The 24,770-nt window shown below is 41.2% G+C and overlaps 2 protein-coding genes across 2 annotated transcripts in view; one reads left to right on the top strand and one right to left on the bottom strand.

Annotated features, from left to right (window-relative positions):
* Positions 1-2,859: 2,859 nt before the first annotated feature.
* Positions 2,860-7,982, bottom strand: LOC120054455 (follistatin-related protein 3-like). The gene is made up of 5 exons (XM_039001870.1): positions 7,907-7,982; positions 6,153-6,338; positions 3,436-3,651; positions 3,076-3,303; positions 2,860-2,912 (listed from the first exon to the last, which is right to left on the bottom strand). The coding sequence occupies exons 1-5, from the start codon at positions 7,980-7,982 to the stop codon at positions 2,860-2,862; spliced, it is 759 nt and encodes a 252-aa protein (XP_038857798.1).
* Positions 7,983-12,886: 4,904 nt separating this feature from the next.
* The window catches only part of LOC120054759 (serine/threonine-protein kinase STK11-like), a 32,732-nt gene continuing 20,848 nt past the window's right edge, over positions 12,887-24,770 (top strand). Inside the window, exons 1-8 of the mRNA XM_039002344.1 lie at positions 12,887-13,039; positions 13,667-14,508; positions 14,897-14,980; positions 16,737-16,826; positions 16,943-17,075; positions 17,187-17,323; positions 17,736-17,863; positions 18,697-18,754. Coding sequence (XP_038858272.1) covers positions 14,222-14,508; positions 14,897-14,980; positions 16,737-16,826; positions 16,943-17,075; positions 17,187-17,323; positions 17,736-17,863; positions 18,697-18,754 — 917 coding nt within the window. The 5' untranslated portion in view covers positions 12,887-13,039; positions 13,667-14,221. The remainder of the gene's footprint in view (positions 13,040-13,666; positions 14,509-14,896; positions 14,981-16,736; positions 16,827-16,942; positions 17,076-17,186; positions 17,324-17,735; positions 17,864-18,696; positions 18,755-24,770) is intronic.

Here is a 24,770-nt window from a genome sequence, read left to right as displayed (position 1 = left end):
CCTTTGGGTCACAGTTTAGTCTAGATTGGTGCCAGAAACATTGGTTTTGTTTATTGGGTGGGTCACAAGACAATTGAAAAGGCTTTAGATGGGTCACATCCCCAAAACGGTCTGGAAACCACCGCCTTAAAGCGTGTACATTTTCCCATGCTCTCTCCATAATTAAACTTTACTTTAAATTCCTTACATTTTAGGCCCTTTGGTACTTAACTGTAATATAGAATAGCCTGTGGAATATACTTTTATATGCCAATTATCACTATATGAAAAACTGAGCTGGCATTATTGAGTGGTGCATGCCATTGGATCACATTGAGGTCAGGTCTTGGTTGCTGATGACAAGATCATCAGGTCATTAAAGTTTGTACCAGAACTCAGTAAACTAGGCTAAATGGAATGGGTTAGCAGCGTCACACATTCTTCCCGCTATGTCATCTGATACCGTATAATTTCATTAGAAAACAGAAAAGGAAATAACATAATTTACAGTAGAGAACAAGAAATAAGATGCATGCATATCAGAAAAAGAACCACTTTTCGATGGCATTGTTATTGCCCGTTCGAGCAAACATTTAAGTCCTTTCCCAATGTAATAAAAGGGTGCTTGGATCAGAATATAAACATCTCCCAAAGTTAAACCAGATGCTGGCCCAGTCAGTCCAGGAGTGGTTCTCAGTCAGAGTAAGGAAAACAAGGAAGGTATTTCATACAGAAAAGTGAGTCAGTCAGTGGCCCTCTGTCTCTCACCTCACCCACCTCCTCTCCTCCAGAGGAGGCTCCAAAGGGACAGGAAACGAGGGCCTGTCCCCCTGCTTTGATGCTCCACCGCCCCTCTCCTCTGGTCTCCTCTCCTCTGAGGCCTGTCAGTGGGCTGTCAGGCGCCAGGGCCATTGCACGCACAGAGGCTGCAGCATTGTAAAAGCCGTCCATCACTCTAGCCCACCTGCTGCTCTTCTGTCAGGGTAGTTAACGTGGACAGTTCACCACAGTTCATAATCATGAACGCGACCTCCTTTTGGCAGTAAGTGATAGATGCTGTGCATATAAGCTTGTCGCGCAGCCACATGAGGCTTGCAATGACTGCCATTGATACATTTCTTTACTATTGTGTGTATTTTTAGACTGACAAAAGGCATATAAACATTACATATAGAATGGCAATTACTGTGCATGCAGTGTCTGTACTGTAAGTGATATGTTGTATGATAGATAGTTAATAACAGAGGGTAGGACAAAGCCTGCCTGGAATTATACACTAAACCAGAGAGACCATAGCCTGAGTACCATTTTCTTTAGCTAACATTCCACTCCTTGTCATTGCCAATGAGACAATTCTGACTTGTGTAACAGGTGTTACTCATTTGTGCTGAATTTAATGACGGTTGAAGTCGCACCAGAAATTAAAGAGGCATCATGACAAATACTATAGTTTATGTTGAGAGTACAAAAATACAAAAATAAGAAGATACATTTATCATTTAAATTTCACAGTAGGTACACTGGTACATGTACATGAAATGGAGTTGCATTTACAATAAACTACTTTTAAATTGTTCAACAACAGTATGTATTTATTTATTTTTTATCCCAAAATTAATTAAATCATCTAGATAAATGGGAAGCACTATTCATTCACATTACAATAACCAATAGCTATTTGCAAATAGCTATCTGCCCATTTGGTTCAAATGGTTGACAGTATTTCAACATTGAACAGATATATTCAGCTGCATAGTCTGGGGATCCGGTGAGTTAACTTGAGGTCATTTGGCATTCCCAGACAAATTTGATTCTGTTTTCAATTTGATAAGGCTAACAACATTTGTCAGATTTTTCAGTTCCACTGTTATGGTGTATTCAACAACCCGAATGGCATTATATTGAACTCGTATGACCTACAAACATATGAAATAAACAAAGCCAAGACTTCAACAGTGGAAGTATTGTAAAGGCTTGGTGTCGAACAAACAGCCTAATAAAACTACTGCAGACAGAAGTAAACTTTTAATTTCAGTAATCAGCGGGTGGCTCAGAGTTTTGATTGGGCTCCAGCGTAAACAGTATCATACTCTGTGCAGGCAGAGCAAGAGGAGACATGCTGTATACTTTGTTTTGGCTGAGTCTTCCCTCACCTTCAAACAAAGACTGAAACATACTTGACATACATGACTTCACATGGTTGACATATACTAAATGTGGTATCCAGTAACCAAACAAATTGAGATTGCTTGCCATGTTGCTTTTAGGGGACTAATGCACTTAATTTAGGGATATGAAAAACACAAAAATAAAAACAACTCTCTGAAATAAAAGAATGTCAGTGACCATTGAAATACATGTACATCTAAAAACAAAATACAATATATACATTTTTTTGTAAAAGCTGACCTATGGATATATGGATTTGTATACAGAGTAAAAACATAAATATAACAGATTTGATACCTTCTCCAATAAATAGTAGTGGTATTTATTTACAATATACACATATCTTCCTCTACTCAAAGTCGACTAGATATTAATTTTTTAAGATATATGCCTTTCATCTGTTTCCACAGTTTTACGAGCAAATCATCCAATTTAACATACATTGCATGCATCAACAAATACAGTATTGGTTTCCTTTTGGAATAAAAATGGTTTCTTCCAGCAGGTTCTCCCACATCAAATGTATCGTCATTCTATGTACAGGTGGTAGATATGGAGGGGATAGGTGATTGTAAAAAAGATGTCAACATCAATCAGAGCTTGGGGAGTGAACAGCGGGACAACACTGGTTCACCTATCGAACGTGATCTCTTGGAAATCTTCTTACCAGGTGGACTGTAGTACCAGGTGGACCACATCAGAACTGTCCCCCTAGAGTGAATTCTCCTCACTGCCCTCCAAATCCAGAGTGTTCCTCGGAACACCTGAGAGAGAGAACCCAAGAGAAAAAGATCAAGCACAGCCAACACATGCCAAATCAATGCAAAGTACGAAATATCTAAAGTCACAAGAAAATGTATTTAGGTTGTTTATTCATTTCTATACTTAGGCTGTGTTGACAGATCAGGAAAGGTGAAGGGGACTTACTAGAGCAGTTGCCATAGTGACGCACTCCTATGGAGCGCCCCAGAAAGCAGGTGGCTCTGCGGAGGTGGCAGGCGCTGGGGTAGGTGATGTTGTCATTGCCACAGATAGGCACCTCGGACTTCAGCGGTATTTGGCAGGGGGTCATGCGGCACATGACACAGTGGGCACTGTTAGTCTGGTCCGTCACACAGGTGTGGGTACCCGGGCACACCACGTTGGAGCACGACTCTGGACAGAACAAGGACACATATTTGTATCCGATATTGTGTGTAATATTGCTTCAGTAGCACAATGAGTACTTGAAATAACCAAACTGCTGACATATGCAAGATAACTTGTTCGAAGCACAGGTGTCCTCACTTTTGCATTCTCCCTGGTACATGACCTCCAGATCAGGGTGTCCCTTACAGCGGGCCATCAGCAGAGCACACTCATCATGGTAGGACTTCCCATCGCTCCCACACACAGCATGCTTTATGGAGATGTTAGTGCAGTCAGGAGAACACACACACTGAGGACGTCCAACCATCATCTTACACACCTTCCCTGGGCCGCATTTCACACCATCACAGGTCTCTGCCCAACATAGAGTAGAAAGTCAGTATTATTGTCAAAGCGTTAACTTACATTCAATGTTCTGTCATCAAGTGATCCAGATCATCTGACGCTCAAGATTCATTCTCCACAGAACAGAATAAAATGGATGAAAAATTTTGTCTTCACTGCAGCATGAATCATCCAGCAAAACATTTGCAATAAACACATATTTTGTTTATGGTCATGCTCGAGGATGTCTAGTCTGTAGGAATGTGTCTGAGGTTGTGCCTGTTTCCATGACAGTGGAATGGATCCCTGCAATGGGCTAAGTCTCATAGATGGATGGAGGGGTGTTCGAGCAGACCGAGCCAGTTCAAAGGCCTGTCACTGGGTTTTACAGGCTGATAGATGTGGCAGGAGGAAACGCAGGCTAAACAGACACTAGTAGACTGTCCAAGGCCCAGCCAGGTCAATAGGAAGTCTCCAGGTACTGTAACCCTAAAACAACACAGATACCATCGTCACTTTTCAACAGGCTTCTCGGGACCCGTTTGATCCCGATACAGAGTGATGTTCGGCCCAGATCCCTGAGATCCTGTAAAAAAGCCGGACTTTATTTCCTTTCTCTGCGAGCACTTGCTTTAATATCCTGTTATTCTCCATCTCCAAAGAGGCCAACTCTGCTACCTCTGGGTTTCTCACACAAGTATTAGATTTGTCCCCCTCCCTTTCAGGGATCCAAGCAGTTCCCTTTTTCTGTTATGTTTTGGTCCGGCTTTACTGGCAGCCGGTTATGATTTTATACATTTTCACAAATCAATGCAGATTGAAAGATAGGCCAGTCATGGAGTTCTAGTCAACACCCAGGAATGCTTTGAACCACTGGAAATCAGTAGCCCCAAGAGGACCAACTGTGGAGGTTCAGTCTGAGTCTGACAGGGAGTGCTACAGTATGATAATATAACAGCACTTCCCCACAGTATCACATGTACATTGATGCTGTAGTTTTGTTCTTTCAGTTGGACTAATGATCCAAATAGTGCTCCACATTATGAGGAACAGACGTCTGGGCATGTGGCAGACATTTCTCCTGTGGTAAACAGGAATGTGTTTTTTTTTCTCTGAGGGGAGGCAACCAGGCCTGTGTCCCAGCCAGCATTGGGAAATAATTCATGCAGAGTGAATTAGAGGAGGGAGGAGGAGGAAGGTTATTTCCCATTTATTCCATTTTTTCAATGTCATTCATTTGCACTGCAACTTTGAGGAGATATAATAGTGAAAAATTCCATTGTGGTAGACCAGCCTCTCGATAGAGAGATACAAATGCAGCTAAATTATTGAATTTTGTAGCTTGTCTTTTATAACTTGTCTGCTTCTCATTCTGGATCACTTGAGTTCATTCACTTATCATTGAAGCATCATGTTATTAATGAGAACATTTAATTGTTTCCTTATGCTGACATGTCATTCTAATGCTGCTGTTGATTTGGCTCATACCGTTTTTGGTAATAAACAGCATGCTGGAATAGCCTTAATCTTGGATTAAAAAACATGATCCATCATACACTAGTTGGCAGGGATGCTACTGCATTTTGAATCTACGATTCAGTTGGTATTTGGTAGCTGCTCAAGGCTTCAGCCTTGCTGACACTAATCATCCTCACATGGTTTAAAATAATCCTCTCTAACCTGGCCAGAGATCACATGCACATGTTCAGGTGCCTTAGTTTCTAAAGACAGGAATAAATATCCTTGAGTGAACCTGAATACCTGGCCAAGGCTTCCAATAGTGGAAGCGACTCAAAACAGCTGGACAGAGTTAGATGGAACGCCTGGCCCAGATCCACAGCTAAGTTTTCAAAAAACTTAGAAGAGACCTCTGGAAATCAACTTAGCTTGGAAATTCCATATGGATCAAAGTTATCCCAAGAAGAAGACAGGTGGTCTGGTTATGGCCAAATGAGCTGCCATTTGGAGCTATACTCAAATGTGGCCCCTAAACTTCTTTGCTTTTTGTTGCTATGTATTAAATGTGATCTATCTCTTATTCATCCAAATAGGCTCCAACACATCTAAATGAAATGTGGCAGTATGAAAAATGTTTTGAGAGGAACACAAAGGTAAGGAGGTTTTGGTGCTACATGTGAGCAGCTGTTTCTCATTTCAGATCGTTCACTGCTTCTCAGTGACTACATTTTCCCACAATGACAAATGAAGACCTGCACCCAATCTTGCATTTCGCCACTTCTTTGTCAGAGGCTGACAACAAGGGGGGACCATATGAAGAAGCTTAAACCAAACCTAACTTGTCTGAAGTACCTTTAGGACACTTCCTGGGATGGTGGCTTGCAATAAAATGATAAAGCGTCAAGGATTGTGATAGTAGGGAATCATAATCAAAATAAATCAGCATCTACTTTTAAGTCAAATAGTTTGAGAAAAAGCAAAACACCCTCATTGATGATAGGGTTGACTAATGTTGTCATTTTGACACAGTTGGTTCACAGCAGGTCATTGTGGGAACTGTAGTGTGCTGTTACCTTTGCAGAGTTTGCAGGACACGATTCCCAGGAAGCCCAGCAGGCTGACCTCGTTGATGGGCAGACTGGTGTTGGACCAGGCCGTGTCTAGACGGCCCCCGGCGCAGCATTCCTCCCTGCTGACCCCACGCATCAGCACCATGTCACAGCGCTGCTCCTGGCTCTGCTGCAGCCAGCACATCCCCGCTGAACACACCACAACAAACACAATAACACGTCTAGTTAGATTTTTTTTACATACTTGACATACATGACTTCACATGATTGACATACTTAAAGTAGGCAAACTTAAGCAATAAGGCCTGAGGAGGTGTGGTATATGGCCAATATACCATGGCTAAGGGCCGTTTTTCTGCACAACGCAACGTGGAGTGTCTGGATACAGTCCTTAGCCGTTGTATATTGGCCATCACAAACCCCAGGTCTCCCAAGTGGTGCAGTGGTCTAAGGCACTGCATCGCAGTGCTAGCTGTGCCACTAGAGATTCTGGGTTCTTGTCCAGGCTCTGTCGCAGCCGGCCATGACCGGGAGACCCATGGGGCGGTGCACAATTGGCCCAGGGTAGTCCGGGTTAGGGGAGGGTTTGGCCGCCAGGGATGTCCTTGTCCCATCGCACACTAGTGACTCCTGTGAGCAGTACACGCTGACACGGTCGCCAGGTACACGGTGTTTCCTCCGACACATTGGTGCGGCTGGCTTCCGGGTTAAGTGAGCATTGTGTCAAGAACCAGTGCGGCTTGGTTGGGTTGTGTTTTGGAGGATGCACGGTTCTCGACATTCGCCTCTCCCAATTCTGTACGGGAGTTGCAGCAATGAGACAAGACTGTAACTACCAACTGGATACCATGAAATTGGGGAGAAAAATGGGTGAAAGTAACAAACCCCAAAAATGTAAATATATATTTATCACAAACCCCAAAGGTGCCTTATTGCTATTATAAACTGGTTACCAACGTAATTAGAGCCTTAAAAATAAATGTTTTGTCATACCCGTGGTATACAGTCTGATATACCACGGCTGTCAGCCAATCAGCATTCAGTGCTCGAATTACCCAGTTTATAATTGAATGTATACAATGGCCTCCTGGAAATACAAATAGCCCACTTACGTTGACTTCAGAGCCAGAACCCACTTGTACAATATTCAGGACTCAGTCTACTCTACATCAAAGTGGGCTGAATGGACCAGACCAGTCATAGCCAGACCTGGCTGACCTCTCTCTCCACACACAATACACTTTACCAGCATTTAATCCACCAATTCAGACAGGAGAATAGAGACCTGCTGTTGCACTGTCATATAGTTTTGTTTATAGGTTTTAGAACTCATCACTTACACATCTCTCATATTGTTTAAAAAATAATATATAAAATATACTAAAGTAGCCAAAATGAGACATTAAAATTACTTTGGAATCCAGAAATATGCAGTTCTGTATACTAATTCCAACCAGTGATGAAGTAGCTAACTGTATGTAATACATACATTATTACTAAGCTGTAGTAACACCATGTGCACCTGCACTCTGTAAATATAAAATTCTCAGTATCAAGCGAGTAAAAATATGGCTTTAGTTGGTTTATTTTCATTATACTTTTTTTTACTATCAATTTTGAATGATACAAAACTTTGAATAACGTTTAAACATAAACTAATAAAGTTAGACTATTATTTTTTTAGCAAAACTTTTCTAATTAATCATAATGTATAAAACATAATTTATTAGAAAATACGTTTGAAAAGCTTTACTCACCATTTACATGGTAACTTCCAAAGATTTGACACAAAGCAACAAGTGTCACACCGAAAAGAGCAGTCAAAAAGCCCATGGTGACAAGAAAATATAAAGTTCTAAAATAAAAGTTGTGGCAAAACTTGCAAAAAAATGTGTTTGTCCTTTTGCAAATGGTTTCAAATATTTTGAACTTGCCAATGGAGAAGTTTGCAGAGTTCTCTCTCTTAAGTGAATGAATGTGTAAGTGATGGTGTTCCCCTCTTTATAAATATTTAGGCCTAACCCACTGAGTTATGCTGCTGGGATAGGCAATGGTCTCAGCCAGTTAAAATGCTGGAACGGACAGTGTTCTACGTGAGACGTCCCCTCACCAGAGTGCAACAGATGTAACTGCACCATGCATCTTCTGATAATGTTATTGTGATTGTAAAGTAGGCATACCACATTTCGAATTGGTGTTGCGTCATTTTAAATTATTATATGGAAATAAGTACTACATAATTTTTCACATAAATATTTCAAATAATGTAGAACCACTTTAGCACTTTTCAGCTTTCAATTGTGTTACATAGAGATAATTTGCTCTGTGGACAATGTTAGCTATAATCAATAAGAACAATATCACAATTCTGTCTTTAAAAAAATGGTATATACCGATAACAGGATATACAGTTCCTTCGGAAAGTATTCAGACCCCTTGACTTTTCCCATTTTTTTTTACGTTACAGCCTTATTCTAAAATTGATTAAATAAATAAAATAAAAATCCTCAGCAATCTACACACAATACCCCACAATGACAAAGCGAAAACAGGTTTTTAGAATTGTTTGCAAATTTATTACAAATAAAAAACAGAAATATCTTATTAACATAAGTATTCAGACCCTTTGCTATGAGACTTGAAATTGAGCTTAGGTGCATCCTGTTTCCATTGATCATCCTTGAGATGTTTCTACAACTTCATTGGAGTCCACCTGTGGTAAATTAAATTGATTGGACATGATTTGGAAAGGCACACACCTGTCTATATAAGGTCCCACAGTTGACAGTGCATGTCAGAGTAAAAACCAAGCCATGAGGTTGAAGGAATTGTCTGTAGAGCTCCAAGACAGGATTGTGTCGAGGCACAATTTCTGCAGCATTAAAGGTCCACAAGAACACAGTGACCGCCATCATTCTTAAATGGAAGAAGTTTGGAACCACCAAGATTCTTCCAAGAGCTGGCCGCCCAGCCAAACTGAGCAATCGGGGAGAAGGGCTTTGGTCAGGGAGGTGACCAAGAACCAGGGAGGTGACCAAGAGTTCGTCTGTGGAGATGGGAGAACCTTCCAGAAGAACAACCAATTCTGCAGCAATTCACCAATCAGGCCTTTATGGTAGAGTGGCCAGACGGAAGCCACTCCTCAGTAAAAGGCACATGACAGCCTGCTTGGAGTTTGCCAAAAGGCACCTAAAGACTCTCAGACCATGATAAACAAGATTCTCTGGTCTGATGAAACCAAGATTGAAGTCTTTGGCCTGAATGCCAAGCGTCACGTCTGGAGGAAACCTAGCACCATCCCTACGGTGAAGCATGGTGGTGGGAACATCATGCTGTAGAGATGTTTTTCAGCAACAGGGACTGGGAGACTAGTCAGGATTGAGGCAAGGATGAATTGAGAAAAGTACAGAGAGATCCTTGATGAAAACCTGCTCCAGAGCACTCAGGACCTCACAAGTCTCTCAATGTCCTTGAGTGGCCCAGCCACCCAATCGAACATCTCTGGAGAGACTTGAAAATAGCTGTGCAGCATTGCTCCCCATCCAACCTGACAGAGCTTGAGAGGATCTGGAGAGAATGGAAGAAACTCCCCAAATACAGGTGTGCCAAGCTTGTAGCGTCATACCCAAGACGACTCGAGGCTGTAATCGCTGCCAAATGTGCTTCAACAAAGTACTGAGTAAAGGGTCTGAATATTTATGTCAATGTGATATTTCAGTTTTTTCAAAAATATATCAAAAATATTTGTCATTATGGGGTATTGTGTGTAGATTGGTGAGGGGGAAAAAACGATCTAATCAATTTTAGATTAAGGCTGTAATGTAACAATGTGGAAAAGGTCAAGGGATCTGAATACTTTCCAAATGCACAGTATGACATGCAGCTTTTCTTATAGCCTGGATTGTTTTAAGAGTGTAGTGACCATAGTGACTTATTAGGAATATTTTCTTTGCAAATGGAAGCAGTCTCTTTACACTTGTCTGGCTCTGTCGTCTAGGTTCTGTCTGGTTTGTGTTGCATGTCCTCTCCTCCAAACGGAACTCAGCAGATTGTGAGATGTGATTATGGGAGACTGCTGTTACACAAGTACTTAGTGCTTTGTGGATGTGTGTCAGATTTTCCTTATGGGTTAATTAACTCAAAAATAAAGAATGGTTTAAGAATTCAATAATGATTCTTAATTTCCCTCAGTGCAGACGAGCCTAATTTCCTCAACTATACAGACTATTATTGCGCGATAGATTAACCTAAACTGTACGCAAAGTGAATCTGTATCATTAACTAACCTATGAAATCAGACACATCCTGCCTATAGACAGTCTACTACCACTGAGCTCGATGTGGTTAGATAAATACCCACATATTAGAGATGGGTTGTCAGTCTTTGGGCAAGCTAGGGGACAGGCTTTTTCACTTTTTATGAGGGAGGGCACATTAAAGCTAATACGTGATAAAATCAATTTGTGGCCCCAAGTCAGTCTTCAACAGCGGCAGGGCCACCAAGGCAGAGAAGCAGAAGCAGATACAAAACATCTGTATCAGAGTGATGGCAGGTGATTGTGGTGGCTTGGAGGGGGACTGGCACCAAGGCAGGGTAGGTTACTTTCAAAATGTAATCCGTTAAAAGTTACTAGTTACCTGTCCAAAATTGGACTTTTTTGGATTACCCAAACTCAGTAACACACTCTGATTACTGTTACTTTTGGATTACTTTCACCTTAAGAGGCATTAGAAGAAGACTAAAAGGATCCATCAAACTCATTTGGTGTGTCATCATAGTGGTCTTTGACTTGTAGTCAGACTCGCTCAGGTGGGACAAACTTAAACTTGTGCCTTTTTTCAACGCTGAATTGAATGTCATTGAGAAAACAGAAAGGCGTCATAATGTTTTTTTTCTCTTTCACGACATCCTTTCTGAATTGAAGTAATGATCAAGTTATTCAAAAGTATCTGTAATCTAATTACAATATTTCTGCTGGTTAAGTAACTGATTACAGTTAGAGTTTTTTTTGCAATCAAATGACATGTAACTGATTACATGTAATACATGTAATCAGTTGATCCGTAACCCTGTCTGGCACTCATTTCACCGATAGAACCCCTAAGTGAGAATGGCAGAGTGAGCCCCATTTTAGCCACATGTATGCCTCCATCATTCTTCCTGCATCCCTGGATCCCTGGTTGTCTATCTGAGAGCCGTCCTTGTGGTCTACATGGACACATCTGGCTGCTAGCCAATTGATTTCTGTGGAAATGAAATACCTTTCAGCCCCCCCCCCCCCCCCCCCCCCAAGCCGGCTCCTTTCTTTCTCCTGTCCCCTCTCACTGCCTCTTTCTTCTGTGGAGTATGATGTTGCTTGGGAGCCAAAGTTGTGTCAATCTTCCCATCTGTCTGTCTCTGGCATTAATGTAGTCCCTTTGATGGTGGAGAAAATTAAAGTAGCATATGCTGTTGCTGTAAGTTGTGATGAATGATGTTGCCTTCTGTTGCTGTACAGAGACCCTAGGGCACAGCAGGAATGCGGACCCGTCAGAGTGGTGCAGTGGGTGGGCTGGAGCACTGGGTCACTGCAGCAGCTCACATGGTTTGGATCATTGGGCCACACAGATAATGAGGCCAGTGCATGACAACCCAGACTAACCACTTCAAATCTCCATTATTTATGTAATCTATGGCAAAGCAATACTGATGGGACCTTTCAAGTTGGAGAAATGTTGTGAAACAGCATGAAATTGAAGTATGTGTGGAATCTAGGGTTTTCTCAAAGCTATATGACTAAGGATATATGTTATATCAACCTATCAATCATATATTCTGTCTTCTGTTTGTATGTCTGTCTTTTCTCTTTCCATCCATCTGTCTGTTTACTTGTAGGCTGTGTAGTAATGTGCCACTGTATCATTGGGGCCACTTTGCATTTGTTCCAGAAAAATATAATCTACCAGTGCTGCCATCAACTGGTGAGTGTTAACATCACATCCACATAAGAGAAGGCTGAATAAAATCTAGCTAATTATTATAATTTATTAGCATAATCCAATAATGTATTCATGCAGCATCACCAGCTGATATTGACATGATAGGGCCCTTTCACAGGGCCCTCAATCCTTTGCTCATAGACATGTTTTCATTGAGGTCAACTCACAGAAACCATCATGTTTCTTCAGAAAAAACTACACATGGTAAAAACACAGTATTTTTTTGTTTTGAGCATAACCAACCTTAGTAGCAGACTACTGTATGACTTTGATATGGAGAATTTTAACCCCTCGGAGGATCACGCCATGTATTCTTATACCACAATTCTTAGCGGTTGAAATATATTTCTTCATGATAAATTTCTATGGTTTGGACACAGCGTTTCTAAACCCAGAGGCCAACATCGCGAGACTTCCGGGAACGCTTGCGAAACAGACCAAACAGACCAGGCCGGGGTTTGGGGCTTGATAAGTTAATGAGAGAAAATAAGAAGTATTCCTTAGTAGTTAATTTTCTCGAAATCTAAATGCACAACCTAGATTCAAGACAAGTACTTAAGTAGTTGAACATGTTATTACTCCAACCTCGAGAAAGTGACAAACTGAAACGTTTTTATTTTAGTCTAAAACAACTTTATATCGAAGGAGTGCCTTTGATTTGTTTGAGTTTAGCGCGAGACGACCATTAGACACGATGACGTATTATCGCGCATGCGCGTTGCTAGTCAACGTCGCCATGACATCGCCTACAACTGTGATCGGGGATTTCTATTGGAGAAGCAGTTTTACCCTATCTTCATATTGTACTGTCTTTGGTTTGGAGCATGGAGTATGTAAACAAGATGGAGGCGTTTCTGACATCCAGCACTTCTACATGGGCAATCGGTGATATCGGTCAAGTAGCATTCAAGGTAAAGTTGACCTCTTTCAACATACAAAACATGTACCCCGTAACTGCAAATGCTATAAAAAATGACGTGGCGACAGGGGACGTGAAATAAATGTAGCGTTCGTTACGTTATCTAGCAGGTTTGTCGCACATAGCTAGCTAGCTAGTATGTATGCTTGCTAAGCTAGCTAGCCGAATGCTAATAACATTGCTTGGTTTGTGGATGTGACTGCGAAGCGTTACAGTAGTGAAGAGCTAGTTGGCAAACAGACTAGCTAGTTGGGGAGATATTGTTATTACACGAGTTGGCTGCTACAATCAATCGAATCTCAGAAATGTTATTGTGCTTCTGTGTGCCCGTACGGAAGCTATCTAGCCTCGCTAGCTATCTGCTGGTTTGCACTATCCAAGCTCACTGATTACTGTATATTACCCATGACCTGCTATTGTTGTTGAATGGATGTGATGTTCATAAGAAGATTTAGCATTTCTTGTTGTAATTGGAGCTAGTATTCAAATGTAAATCGTTATGATAGCACATCCATATCATTGGTAGTGTGTATTTGTCATATTCCAAGCATTTGGAAGGTGCCATCTCATGATGTGAATTTCATCAAAATGCTTATGCGATTGTGCATTTGTAATGCAGATCTGAGGATCCCTGCAACGATTCATTGACGCTGGCAGACCAGTTTTGCAGTCTTGGCAAGTACCCCGGATTTATTCGGTACATGGGATGGAGGAAGAAAATTTGATCAGCTAAACATTGTAGAAGAACTCAATGAAAATCATATACCAGATTCACAATTAAGTTGCCCAAAACATGACATTCACCAAGAACCAAAGAAAGCTGCACACATCACAACACTACAGGTCCCAGGTGTCACAAGGACATGGATAAGAAGGAGGGAATAGGCCTATATCATCAGAGAACAAAGAACCAAACCATTCCCTCATACATTGTAGACATTGTAATATTGGACAGTACCCAAACCCAGTCCACTCACTTCTCTGCTCAAGCAATGCTGCATGGTCAGCAGGTTAAGGAGAACATTCTGTAGCCTTTCTGCTGTTGCATTATCCTGCATTTCATTATTCAATATTGGAATATTTTTCTTGCAATTTCATATTGTCCGACCCAGGGCATCCAGAAACAAACAGTACAGTAGTATTAAAGAACAGTCAAGTTGCTGAAGGGGCAACCATGAATGACGAGGACATCCATGAACACATGGACTATTTGGAGAATGACTTGACCATGTGCATGGAAACCTTCATCCACCGCATCGACTCCACTGAAGTCATCTACGAGCCGCGGAGGAAGAAGGCCAAGCTGATTGGGAAGTACCTGATGGGAGACCTGCTGGGGGAGGGCTCCTACGGGAAGGTGAAGGAGATGCTGGACTCTGAGACCCTCTGCAGGAGGGCAGTCAAGATCCTCAAGAAGAAGAAGCTGAGACGCATCCCCAATGGGGAGCAAAATGTGAAAAAGTATGTGGAATGCTTTGCATGGCTTTTCAGTGCTTTTAGTGTTGATCTACAGAATAAGCTAGCTGTGTTGATGGATTTGTTGTTTTGGTGTGTGAATATGCTTCTAATCAGATTATATACTTCAGGAGTTACTCTGAGGAATTACTGAATGTAAAATTAACCTCACTATTGATTGAAGTGGGATGTAAATTGAGCTTTTCAGGACACTAATGTTTATCTCAATAAGTCTTGCCTTTGAAAGGCCAGAAGATAAAACAACATGAAGGTTGTTCAAATTACTTTTGCCCTGTCTTTTGTTGTGAGTGCTGATGAAAATGCAGTATTATTCCATAGTGCAATTACTCCAGTTTTCTTATTACCATATCTGAACACTTTTATTTCTTTACAGAGAGATTCAGCTGCTACGAAGATTGAGGCACAAGAATATTATCCAGTTGGTTGAAGTTTTGTATAATGAGGAGAAGCAAAAGATATATCCTTTAAAAAAAAAATGTATTCTTTAGCATGAGTACCTAAACCAAGGGGGGGGGAAAGTACGCACCGCGGGTCCTATCCGGTTCGCCGTGCACTTGAATCCGGCCATCGAGACATTAAATGTACTTTTTTTTGTAGAAATATATATTTATATATTTATTTATTTTATTTTTTAAAATCTCGCCAATTTCGTGGTATCCAATTGGTAGTTAGACTTGTCCCATCGCTGCAACTCCCTTATGGACTCGGGAGAGGCAAGGGTCGAGAGCTGTGCGTCCTCTGAAACACGACCTAGCCAAGCTGCACTGCTTCTTGACACGATGCCCGCTTCACCCAGCCGCACCAATGTGTCAGAGGAAACACTGTGCACCTGGCGACAGCATCAGCGTTGCACTGCGCCCGGCCCGCCACAAGATTCGCTAGAGCGCAATGGGACAAGGAAATCTCAGTCTGCCAAACCCTCTCCTAACCAGGATGACGCTGGGCCAATTGTGCGCTGCCTCATGGGTCTCCAGGTCACGGCCAGCTGTGACACAGCCTGAGATCTAAGCCGGGTCTGTAGGGATGCCTCAAGCACTGCGATGCAGTGCCTTTGACCGCTGCGCCACTCAGGATGCCCCCGCAAATTGATTTTAACAAACAATTGGTCCCCCAAAAAATGCGGTCCTCTGAATTTCAAAAATCCCGATGTGGCCCTCGACCCAAAGTTTGCCCACCCCTGATCTAAACCATAGTGATGTCATAGAAGTCGCACTAACAAAGCCTTCGCAAGCACTGCATAAGATTTGCCCAAGCATAATAACGTGTGGATAGTGGGTTAGGCTAGTCTATTTTGGGGTGACTTTTTCCTCACATCTGGAGAATTATCTTGTCCCATGGAACAGTTGTCGAGTAAGCTATGCAGATCAACTGTAAAAACTATGCACTGTCCTTCAAAGCTCATGTTGCTGTAATTCAGCAGTATGACCACAAGGGGTCTCTGTTGGCCTCTTGGGGAGAAAAAGGCAAGGTTAAATCAGATGGACTAACTAACTTCACAAGGCATTTACCTTCTGCCCCCCCAACTCACTGTCTTTGATTGTAATGATCTCTGGCTTGTCCTTAGTCTGCTGCTCTACACCACATAGACACTCAGTAAACTTTGTCTCTGACATTAAAAGGGTCTCCCCAATACATTTTAGTACAGTTAACACTTAAGATGGCTTTAGGACTTGCTCTTTAGGACCATGAAGGATTCTGCCAATGTCAGGTCAAATAAATCCCAATTGGCATTTTAGGGTAATTGTTGAGGTGAGAACATTATTATAGGAACTAATGCTCCCCTTTCACGCCTCTCTCCACCCCGCTCTGGTTGAGGATGCTGGCTAGATGAGTGCCTTCTATAAGTGACCCTGAGGAGTGTGAATACAGAAATGAGTATTGTTTTGACATTCATTTTCACAATTTGTACGCTTTTATTGCCTTGTCATCTTCAGTCCATTCAGGAAGATTAATGTATTCTCAAGGACATTGCATGTTCCCAGACTTGGATCGATTTATATTTTGTGTATCTAGCTAGTTTCATGGATTAGTGACTAGTCAGTCAACCACATATTGATCAGTACTGTAGTAGACATTAGGATTCAAGGTTATTTGTGTAGAATTAATATAGATCCTTTGGTGATGAAGATGTATAGCACGTTTGTTTTGGCACCTTGCTAAATGACCAGTATGAAGCCATTGCCACCTTGTCTCTTTTCCTTGACTCTGCCTACGTATATGGTGATGGAATATTGTGTATGTGGAATGCAGGAGATGTTGGACAGTGTTGATGAGAAAAGGTTTCCAGTCTTTCAAGCTCATGGGTATGTGTATCTTTCATCTCAATTCAATAGTTATAGATATGTGGCTTAAAGATATCTGGCCAAACACTAACACCAAACAGTGACATTAATGCAGATGTATTCCTATTTTTCCCCAGGTACTTTTGCCAGCTGCTAGATGGCTTGGAATATTTGCACAGCCAAGGAATAGTTCACAAAGATATTAAACCAGGGAATCTACTGCTGACGACGGATGGCGCACTAAGAATCTCCGACCTGGGTGTAGCAGAGGTGAGCCCCTAGTCCTCTGACTTTTCCGATATCCACTTTATATTGCAGTTTAATTGGGTTACCTTTATGGGGCCGAATGATTATCTGTGTATTCCTGTTCTCCCTCCCAAGGCGCTGCACCCATTTGCAGAGGATGACACGTGTTGTACGAGCCAGGGCTCTCCGGCCTTCCAGCCCCCAGAGATTGCCAACGGCCTGGACACCTTCTCAGGGTTCAAAGTGGACATCTGGTCTGCTGGTGTCACACTGTGAGTGGCCACTCTGACATTAATTGTTTCGGCTGGTATATTTATTTCATGCCTCTTGGGTGAAAAATACTATTTATTGAATTGAACATGCTTTGCTGTCTAATAATGTGATTTGAATTGCAAATGATCAGGGGCGTAACTTTGGTTTTAGAAGTGTGGGTGATATGTGTATATATATTATCCAGTCGGAATAACACTCCAAACAGCCTACATGACTGCTCGGAGGCGTCCGCATGGTCCTAAACCACACTGTTGCCATGTTTTTGTGTCACATTCCAATGATAATACTGGGGGGGACAAAAAGGCTATTTTAGAATGTGGGGGGGCCCTCCCCCAGTGAAAGTTGCGCCCCTGCAGATTATTCTTCATTAAAGTACTCTTCTTGATTTTGGAATTGTATTTTTTCTTTCAGTTATAACATAACAACCAGCCTGTACCCTTTCGAAGGTGACAACATCTATAAGCTGTTTGAGAACATTGGGAAGGGAGACTACAGTGTTCCAGAGGAGTGTGGCCCTCTGCTCTCTGGCCTGTTAAGAGGTAAGAGTCTAGACCAGGGCTCTCCAACCTTGTTGCTGGAGAACTAACCCTACTCACTCCAACCCTACTCAAGGTCACCTGATTCTAATAATTAGCTGGTGGATAAGCTTAATCAGGTTAGTTATAACTGGGGTTGGACTGAACCTACAGGAGGGTAACTCCAGGAACAGGGTTCAAGAGCCCTGGTCTAGACTAACACTGCTGCTGGCACTCCCAATATTCTATGTCATGTTATTAAGCCTTATTAGAGATGAAAGCATTAGCTGCAGTCGTAAGAGTATTTGAGGGATGCCAACTTTGATAACTTATTTCTCAATATTCTTTTAGATATACATGTCAACAATTATTCCTCCAAAGGACCATTCAGTCGATAACATTTTGTGAAAATCCCCCAAATCATGGGGTCTTTTTGTCCCGGTTTCGTGACTCATTACAAGAAGGGTATGGCCACAGAATTAGAAATGTTCCTCTTTATTGGACTTAATTTGACCACTCAAATGTACTTAGCAGTTAGTAGTGATTCATTCTTGGAGGTTTTTCTTTTGGAGATGGCTCTGTGGTGATTGTACCTTCTGTGTCACAACAATTGTTATTTTGATGCATCGCGAATATGCAGTGTATTGAAAACATTTCTCAGATAAAGATGTGTTCGAAGGACAGCCACTCTGTTTTTCTCGATGGAAACGGTCATTATGCTCAATTGTCTGTTTTCATTGTTGTCAAATAGCCCTGATTTAAGCACCGCACAAAAATAAGGACATAATGAAAAGAATAAATGCATCTCATCAAATTATTTCGAAACTGTCTAATTTATTTTTGTATTTTTTTTCCAGGAATGCTTGAGTATGACCCTGAGAAGAGGTTCTCAATACAAAACATTAGACAACACAAGTAAGTCCTCGTGCTCCCTTTCTAGCTGAAGCAGCAATTGAACTTACCTCCATACTTGCTGAAGAGAGGGCTCTTAATTGAAATGCAAATTCAATCGAAGATTAATTGGGGGGGGGGGGGGGGGGGGGAGCGATGTCCAATCTATTTCTTTTCAACATAGGATGATGAATGTAAAGTGCTCGAGGAAACAAGCTGTCACTTTAGTGATTGATTTGTTGTCATTTGCATCTGTGCTCTGCTGAAGGCCAAATTGTATCATTTCGATAATGATGGGAGGAGAAAACAGAACCCACTGCCTCTTTCTTGTATCATGTGGAGGTCTAATGTGAGGCCCATTGTGTTGGAACAGGCTTTTATGGTAATGCAGCTCCTGTTTGTTTACAATACATAACCTATATGATATAGGCTACTGTACATTACGCACCACAGAAAAACATAATAGCCCATGGGGCTTACAAAGTTACAAGTATGGGCTAGCAAATTTTATTTTAATTTTGAAATGTAATAGGGCCTGTTTATGTAATCAGTAGGCTGACGTATATATATATCTTTAAATATTTCCCCTAATGTTAGAGCCTACCTCCTCTTTCTCTCTATTGTTGCTTCATTCCTTCCTTGCTTTCAACAGTTAAATGAAATATGTTTTGTTGTCCTTATCTTCATCATTCTAATAACATCCTTGAATAATATAGGTTTAGAATTAGACGCAAAAGGCTTTCACTTCTCTTCACGAAGATTGAACGGTTAAGGGTCTGAACAAATAACTGCTACAGACCGCTATTGCACGTTCGCTCTTCTTTCAAACTACCCATGAGTTCTATTGGCTGCTGTATTTAGCATTCAGGAAACAAGAGTTTGCGTCCCTATTCGAATAGTCTATTGGTATAAGAAATCATGTCCAGCAAGCTATTCCAGTCTAGCTTTTCCTGCATGGGACTCCAAGAGCTAAGGAGCGTTATTTAAGGAGAGAGGCCAGCGGAACACAGGAGGTTCCGTATTGCGCAAGAGACGACGGCTGTAAGTTAGAAGCTTATTATGCATAACCCATCATTAATTAGCCTAATATAAAGGCTGATACTGCATTGAATTTATTACCTGAAAGAGGTAGACTGGGACATCTATATATAAATCTAGAACATCTGTTTTGGAAGCAATTTGAATGTAGTTGATGGAGAGAGAGGACATGGAGAGAGTGCTCGGGCGTGCAATGATTTAAAGTAAAGATATTCGAGTGATGGGCTGTTTTTAAACTGCAACTGCAGTTTAACGCCAGATGGATGGGTAAATTAGGCATGCATTCTGTCTTTATATTATTGTAACATAGGCTATGTTGTAGCAAGTGTAGGCCTACCTGTCACAGGAAAAAAAAGTTACCGTGATGAGATCATAGGTCTACATGCAACTGCTGCTCCATAGTGACCCTGAGGATTGATTCATCATGCAGAGGCCGTAGCGAAGCCAGATTTAGACATCGCATATAATTTAACAGTTCCATTTCACGCCATGCTTTTCATATAAATAATTTACCGTGTTCTCGCAGCTTTTTATCCTGGGAGAAGGGAGTGGTTTTGGGCAATAAATCTCGGTAACCGGGTTCCCGCTATTCAACCCTAGTTACAACCAATTATGCTTCCAACTTTTTGTATGCCTCTATGTAACATCACCAAGAAGTCATGTGGTAGTGAGAGCCGTTGCCTTATTTGGTGCTACCTCAGGGCTTCTGGTGAGCTGTAGTTAAAAAGGCATCAGTCAGACTGGCAGCATTTCCCTGCCCAGCCAATCTATCGCTCCCTCTCTCCTCCTAACTTTCCAGTTTTTCCCCCCCAAGCCCTTAAAGACTCTTGACTACATGGTCTGATGCTCTGGTGAATGCCGGCGGCAGTTACCATGGCAACAGATGACTGAAGCGTATCTGTGTGATGCTAGAGCTCGGGGAGGGAGGGAAAATCACGTATTGTATTCACCGTGGGCGTCTCAAAACTGCTTTAAAATCCTATTTCATTTTGTCTCGCTGTATTGGGTGCAAAATGGAATGAGAGAAAAATGATGAAAACAGGTAGTGTAGATACATACACATGCTTGTAATGAACTATGTTGGCCTCCCGAGTGGCGTAGCGGTCTACGAGCACTGCATCGCATTAAATGAACTATGTTTTAGAGTTGGTTTAGATATGTCTAGCATATGCTTTTTCAATATTCAGTTTATTAACATGGTTTATTAATTTGATAGCAAATGTGTTTTAACTTCAAGTTTCTTTCACTTCCATGTATGGATTGCACATCATGATAGGATGTAGTGCGTCCCGTGTTGCCTAACCTACCTTAGTGCATGTTAATAACAAGCAATTATTCAAAAGTATGTAATCAATTGCTCCTTCATATGTGGTCCTTCTATGTGTGGCTATGCCAAAATAAACCAAGAATAAAAATAAACCAAGGATAAGGAGGCGTAAAAAGGAGCTGGAGAAAAATGAAAGTATAAATATTTAACCAGGAAAAAGGGCAGATGGGTCTTTAAAATTAATTACCCAGCTCTGTGCAAATATTAACATTAAGGAGAATTACAATGGGTAGCGACACCATGCTGGAGTTGATGCAACTTTAATGTCCCGGCTCCTTAGGGGCCCCCTTCTCGTTAGGTGAAGCAGCTTCACTAGGCTGCTTTATGGAGGCGTGATACTTATTTTCCTACCCTACACACACACACCCACACACCTTATTATCCTACCCTACACACACACACACACACACAACTTATTATCCTACCCTACACATTTTACTGGCCTTGTCTTAAATCCACATCATAATTATACACTGAACACAAATATAAACGCAACATGCAACAATTTCAAATATTTGACTGAGTTACAGTTCATATAAGGAAATCAGTCAATTGAAATATATTCAATAGGCCCTAATCTATGGATTTCACATGACTGGGAATACAGATACGCATCTGTTGGTCACAGATACCTTTTTAAATGTTTTATTTTATTTTTTAAGTAGGGGCATGGATCAGAAAACCAGCCAGTATCTGGTGTGACCACCACTTGCCTCTTGCTGTGCTACACATTTCCTTCTCATAGAGTTGATCAGGCTGTTGATTGTGGCCTGTGGAATGTTGTATGGAACATTTCTGTGATCTTTTATTTCAGCTCATGACCCATGGGACCAACAATTTTGCATTTTATATTTAAGTAACTGCTTATTCCATTGGTTAGCCTTCTTTATATAACTAGTGAGCGGAGGTGGAGGAGAATGGCTGCAGCACTTGATCAGCGAATAGCAGTGAGTGGGAGTGTGTCCTGTTATAATCATGGAAAAGATGGAGAAGATTTTGGACGGAGGTGTAGATTGAACGTAAAAGAAGAGTTGTACACACAACGTACAGAAAACGCACACAATCAATCCCACGTCACAATGTACAGAAAAAGCATGCACCCACACACGCACTCATACTGTGCGCACATACACCTACCTCTGTGGCCCCATGGCAAGGCTGTCATCACTGACGCTCCATGTGTTACGAAACAAAAGGCCAAGGTCTCCACAGGCCTCTCTACCATTACTCACTCCTCTCAGAAAGGAAGCTGCCTGTTACATAGTGTGTTGCTTAGCTCTTCACTATTTCTGGCATAGGCGGAAGGGGACGTGGGACATTTCTGTCTCCTAAAATATGAGCCCTGTCAAGATGATTCTGCTTCATGACATGCAGGAGATTTAGTGGTGACACATAACTGCAGTGAGAATGACAAAGAAATCATTGGTCAGTTGTCATGACACATCGCTCTATTGTTGTGCATTGCGGCTCTGCTTCTGTTGTCCTCAATCCGCACTTATAGTCTGCCCACTTCAGAGCAAATCATGCCTGGCTGCAAAGACTACGTTGTTGTCCTGTATTTACTAGGGCTGGGAATTTCCAGGGACCTCACAATACGATATCATCACGATACTGTATTGTGATTTTATTGCGATTTGGTGTTCCAAACATATTGCTCACCATATGTCTGCTGCAGAGAGACGAGGGAACCCCCCATTACTAGTAGTTAGCCCAATGTGATGACACTGGAGATTTGGCTTTGAAGCTGGCTTGGGAGTAGGCTTTTTACACTAACAAGTCTCTCTCTGTACTGTACTTCAGTACAGTAGTTGAGTATTTGCATGTCAAATTACTATGATAGTAATGGATGACAGGGAGTGTCTTTTTTAATATGAAACGCATGAAAGGCCTGTGCTCTTGGGAGAGACCAGCTGTTTCCACCATGCCCCCTAATTAGGAGCCCCTAACGTGTGTGTGTGTGTGTGTGTGTGTGCACATGCTATTTGATGTGTAAATGAGTAAGAGAGAACCAGACCTAGCTTCAAATACATTATCTAAGTATTTGTTATTTAAATACTCACTCTATGTATTTGAGCATTTTCTAATAATGTGGTGCTGAATTAACTACCTGTATTAGGAGTAGTTTTCAAATTTTCTATAAACGGCCTGCTATTTGAAACTATTTTCAAATACTTATTTCCAAATACATTATTTCAAAACTCTAGGACCAAACCGACCTGGATTCAAATGCAAGGGAATATTTTGTATTTGAAAATACACTTGCCTGTGTATTTGAGTATTATCAAATACACGCCGATACTTTCCAACTGTATTTCCAAATACAATTAGTGGAATATTAGAATGTATCTTCAAAGGACAAAATCTAGAAATTCTTACTTTGAAATGTATTTAAAATAATTGAAATTATATTTGGAGAGAACACACACTGCCTAATGACGTGGCATATTACAGAAGCTTGCCTCTTTGTCATAGAGATGTCAAAGCCTGTCCCCATGTTCCTCTACATGTCAGCTGCAGAGCACTGGGACATTCCCCCTTTAGCAGTTTCTTTCACACATTTAACAAGGATGTTGCATATGTTACATATACAGTGCCTTCAGAACGCATTCATACCCCTTGACTTATTCCACATTTTGTTGCATTCAAAATGGATTCTACAAATTTATAATTCACCCATCTACACACAATACTCCATAATGACAAAGTGACAAAATGTTTATTTTTTATTCAAATGTATTGAAAATGAAATACGGAAATATCTAATTGACATAAGTATTCACAACCCTGAGGCAATACATGTTAGAATCACCTTTGGCAGCAATTACAGGTGAGTCTTTCTGGGTAAGTCTCTAAGAGCTTTGCACACCTGGATTGTACAATATTTGCAAATTTTTTTATTTTTAAAATTCTTCAAGCTCCGTCAAGTTGGTTGTTGATCATTGCTAGACAGGCATTTCCAAGTGTGCCATAGAATTTCAAGCCGATTTAAGTCAAAACTAGAACGTGGAACATTCAATGTCATCTTGGTAAGCAACTCAAATGTGTAGGATTTGCCCCAAACATAATGCTTTGTATTACTTTAGTACCTTATTGCAAACAGGATGCATGTTTTGGAATATCTTTATTCTGTACAGGCTTCCTTCTTTTCACTCTGTCATTTAGGTTAGCATTCTTGAGTAACTACAATTTTGTTGATCCATCCTCAGTTTTCTCCTATCACAGCCATTAAACTCGGTAACTGTTTTAAAATCACCATTGGCCTCATGGTGAAATCCCTGAGCGGTTTCCTTCCTCTCCGGCAACTGAGTTAGGAAGGATGCCTGTATCTTTGTAGTGACTGGGTGTATTGATACACCATCAAAAGTGTATTTAATAACTTCACCATGCTCAAAGGGATATTCAATGTCTGCTTTTAAAATGTTTACCCATCTACCAATCGGTGCCTTCCTTTGCGAGGCATTTATTTCTTTCACCTTTATTTAATCAGGTAGGCTAGTTGAGAACAAGTTCTCATTTACGAGCATTGGAAAACCTCCCTGGTCTTACTGGTTGAAATTGACTGTTCGACTGCGGGACCTTACAATTATCTGTATGTGTGGGGAAACAGAGATGTGGAAGTAATTAAAAAATCATGTTAAACACTATTATTGCACATGCAACTTATGTGACTTGTTA

Source organism: Salvelinus namaycush, chromosome 10 (genome assembly GCF_016432855.1).
Source record: "Salvelinus namaycush isolate Seneca chromosome 10, SaNama_1.0, whole genome shotgun sequence".
NCBI classification, from domain to species: Eukaryota; Metazoa; Chordata; class Actinopteri; order Salmoniformes; family Salmonidae; genus Salvelinus; species Salvelinus namaycush.
This window is presented reverse-complemented; position numbering and strand designations above follow the sequence as displayed.

Coding starts and splice junctions, on each gene's coding strand:
- LOC120054455 (XM_039001870.1), bottom strand. CDS start 7,982: ATGGGCTTTTTGACTGCTCTTTTCGGTGTGACACTTGTTGCTTTGTGT. Junction 6,339..7,906: donor TGGAAGTTACCATGTAAATG/GTGAGTAAAGCT, acceptor TGGTGTGTTCAG/CGGGGATGTGCTGGCTGCAG. Junction 2,913..3,075: donor TCACTATGGCAACTGCTCTA/GTAAGTCCCCTT, acceptor TCTCTCTCTCAG/GTGTTCCGAGGAACACTCTG.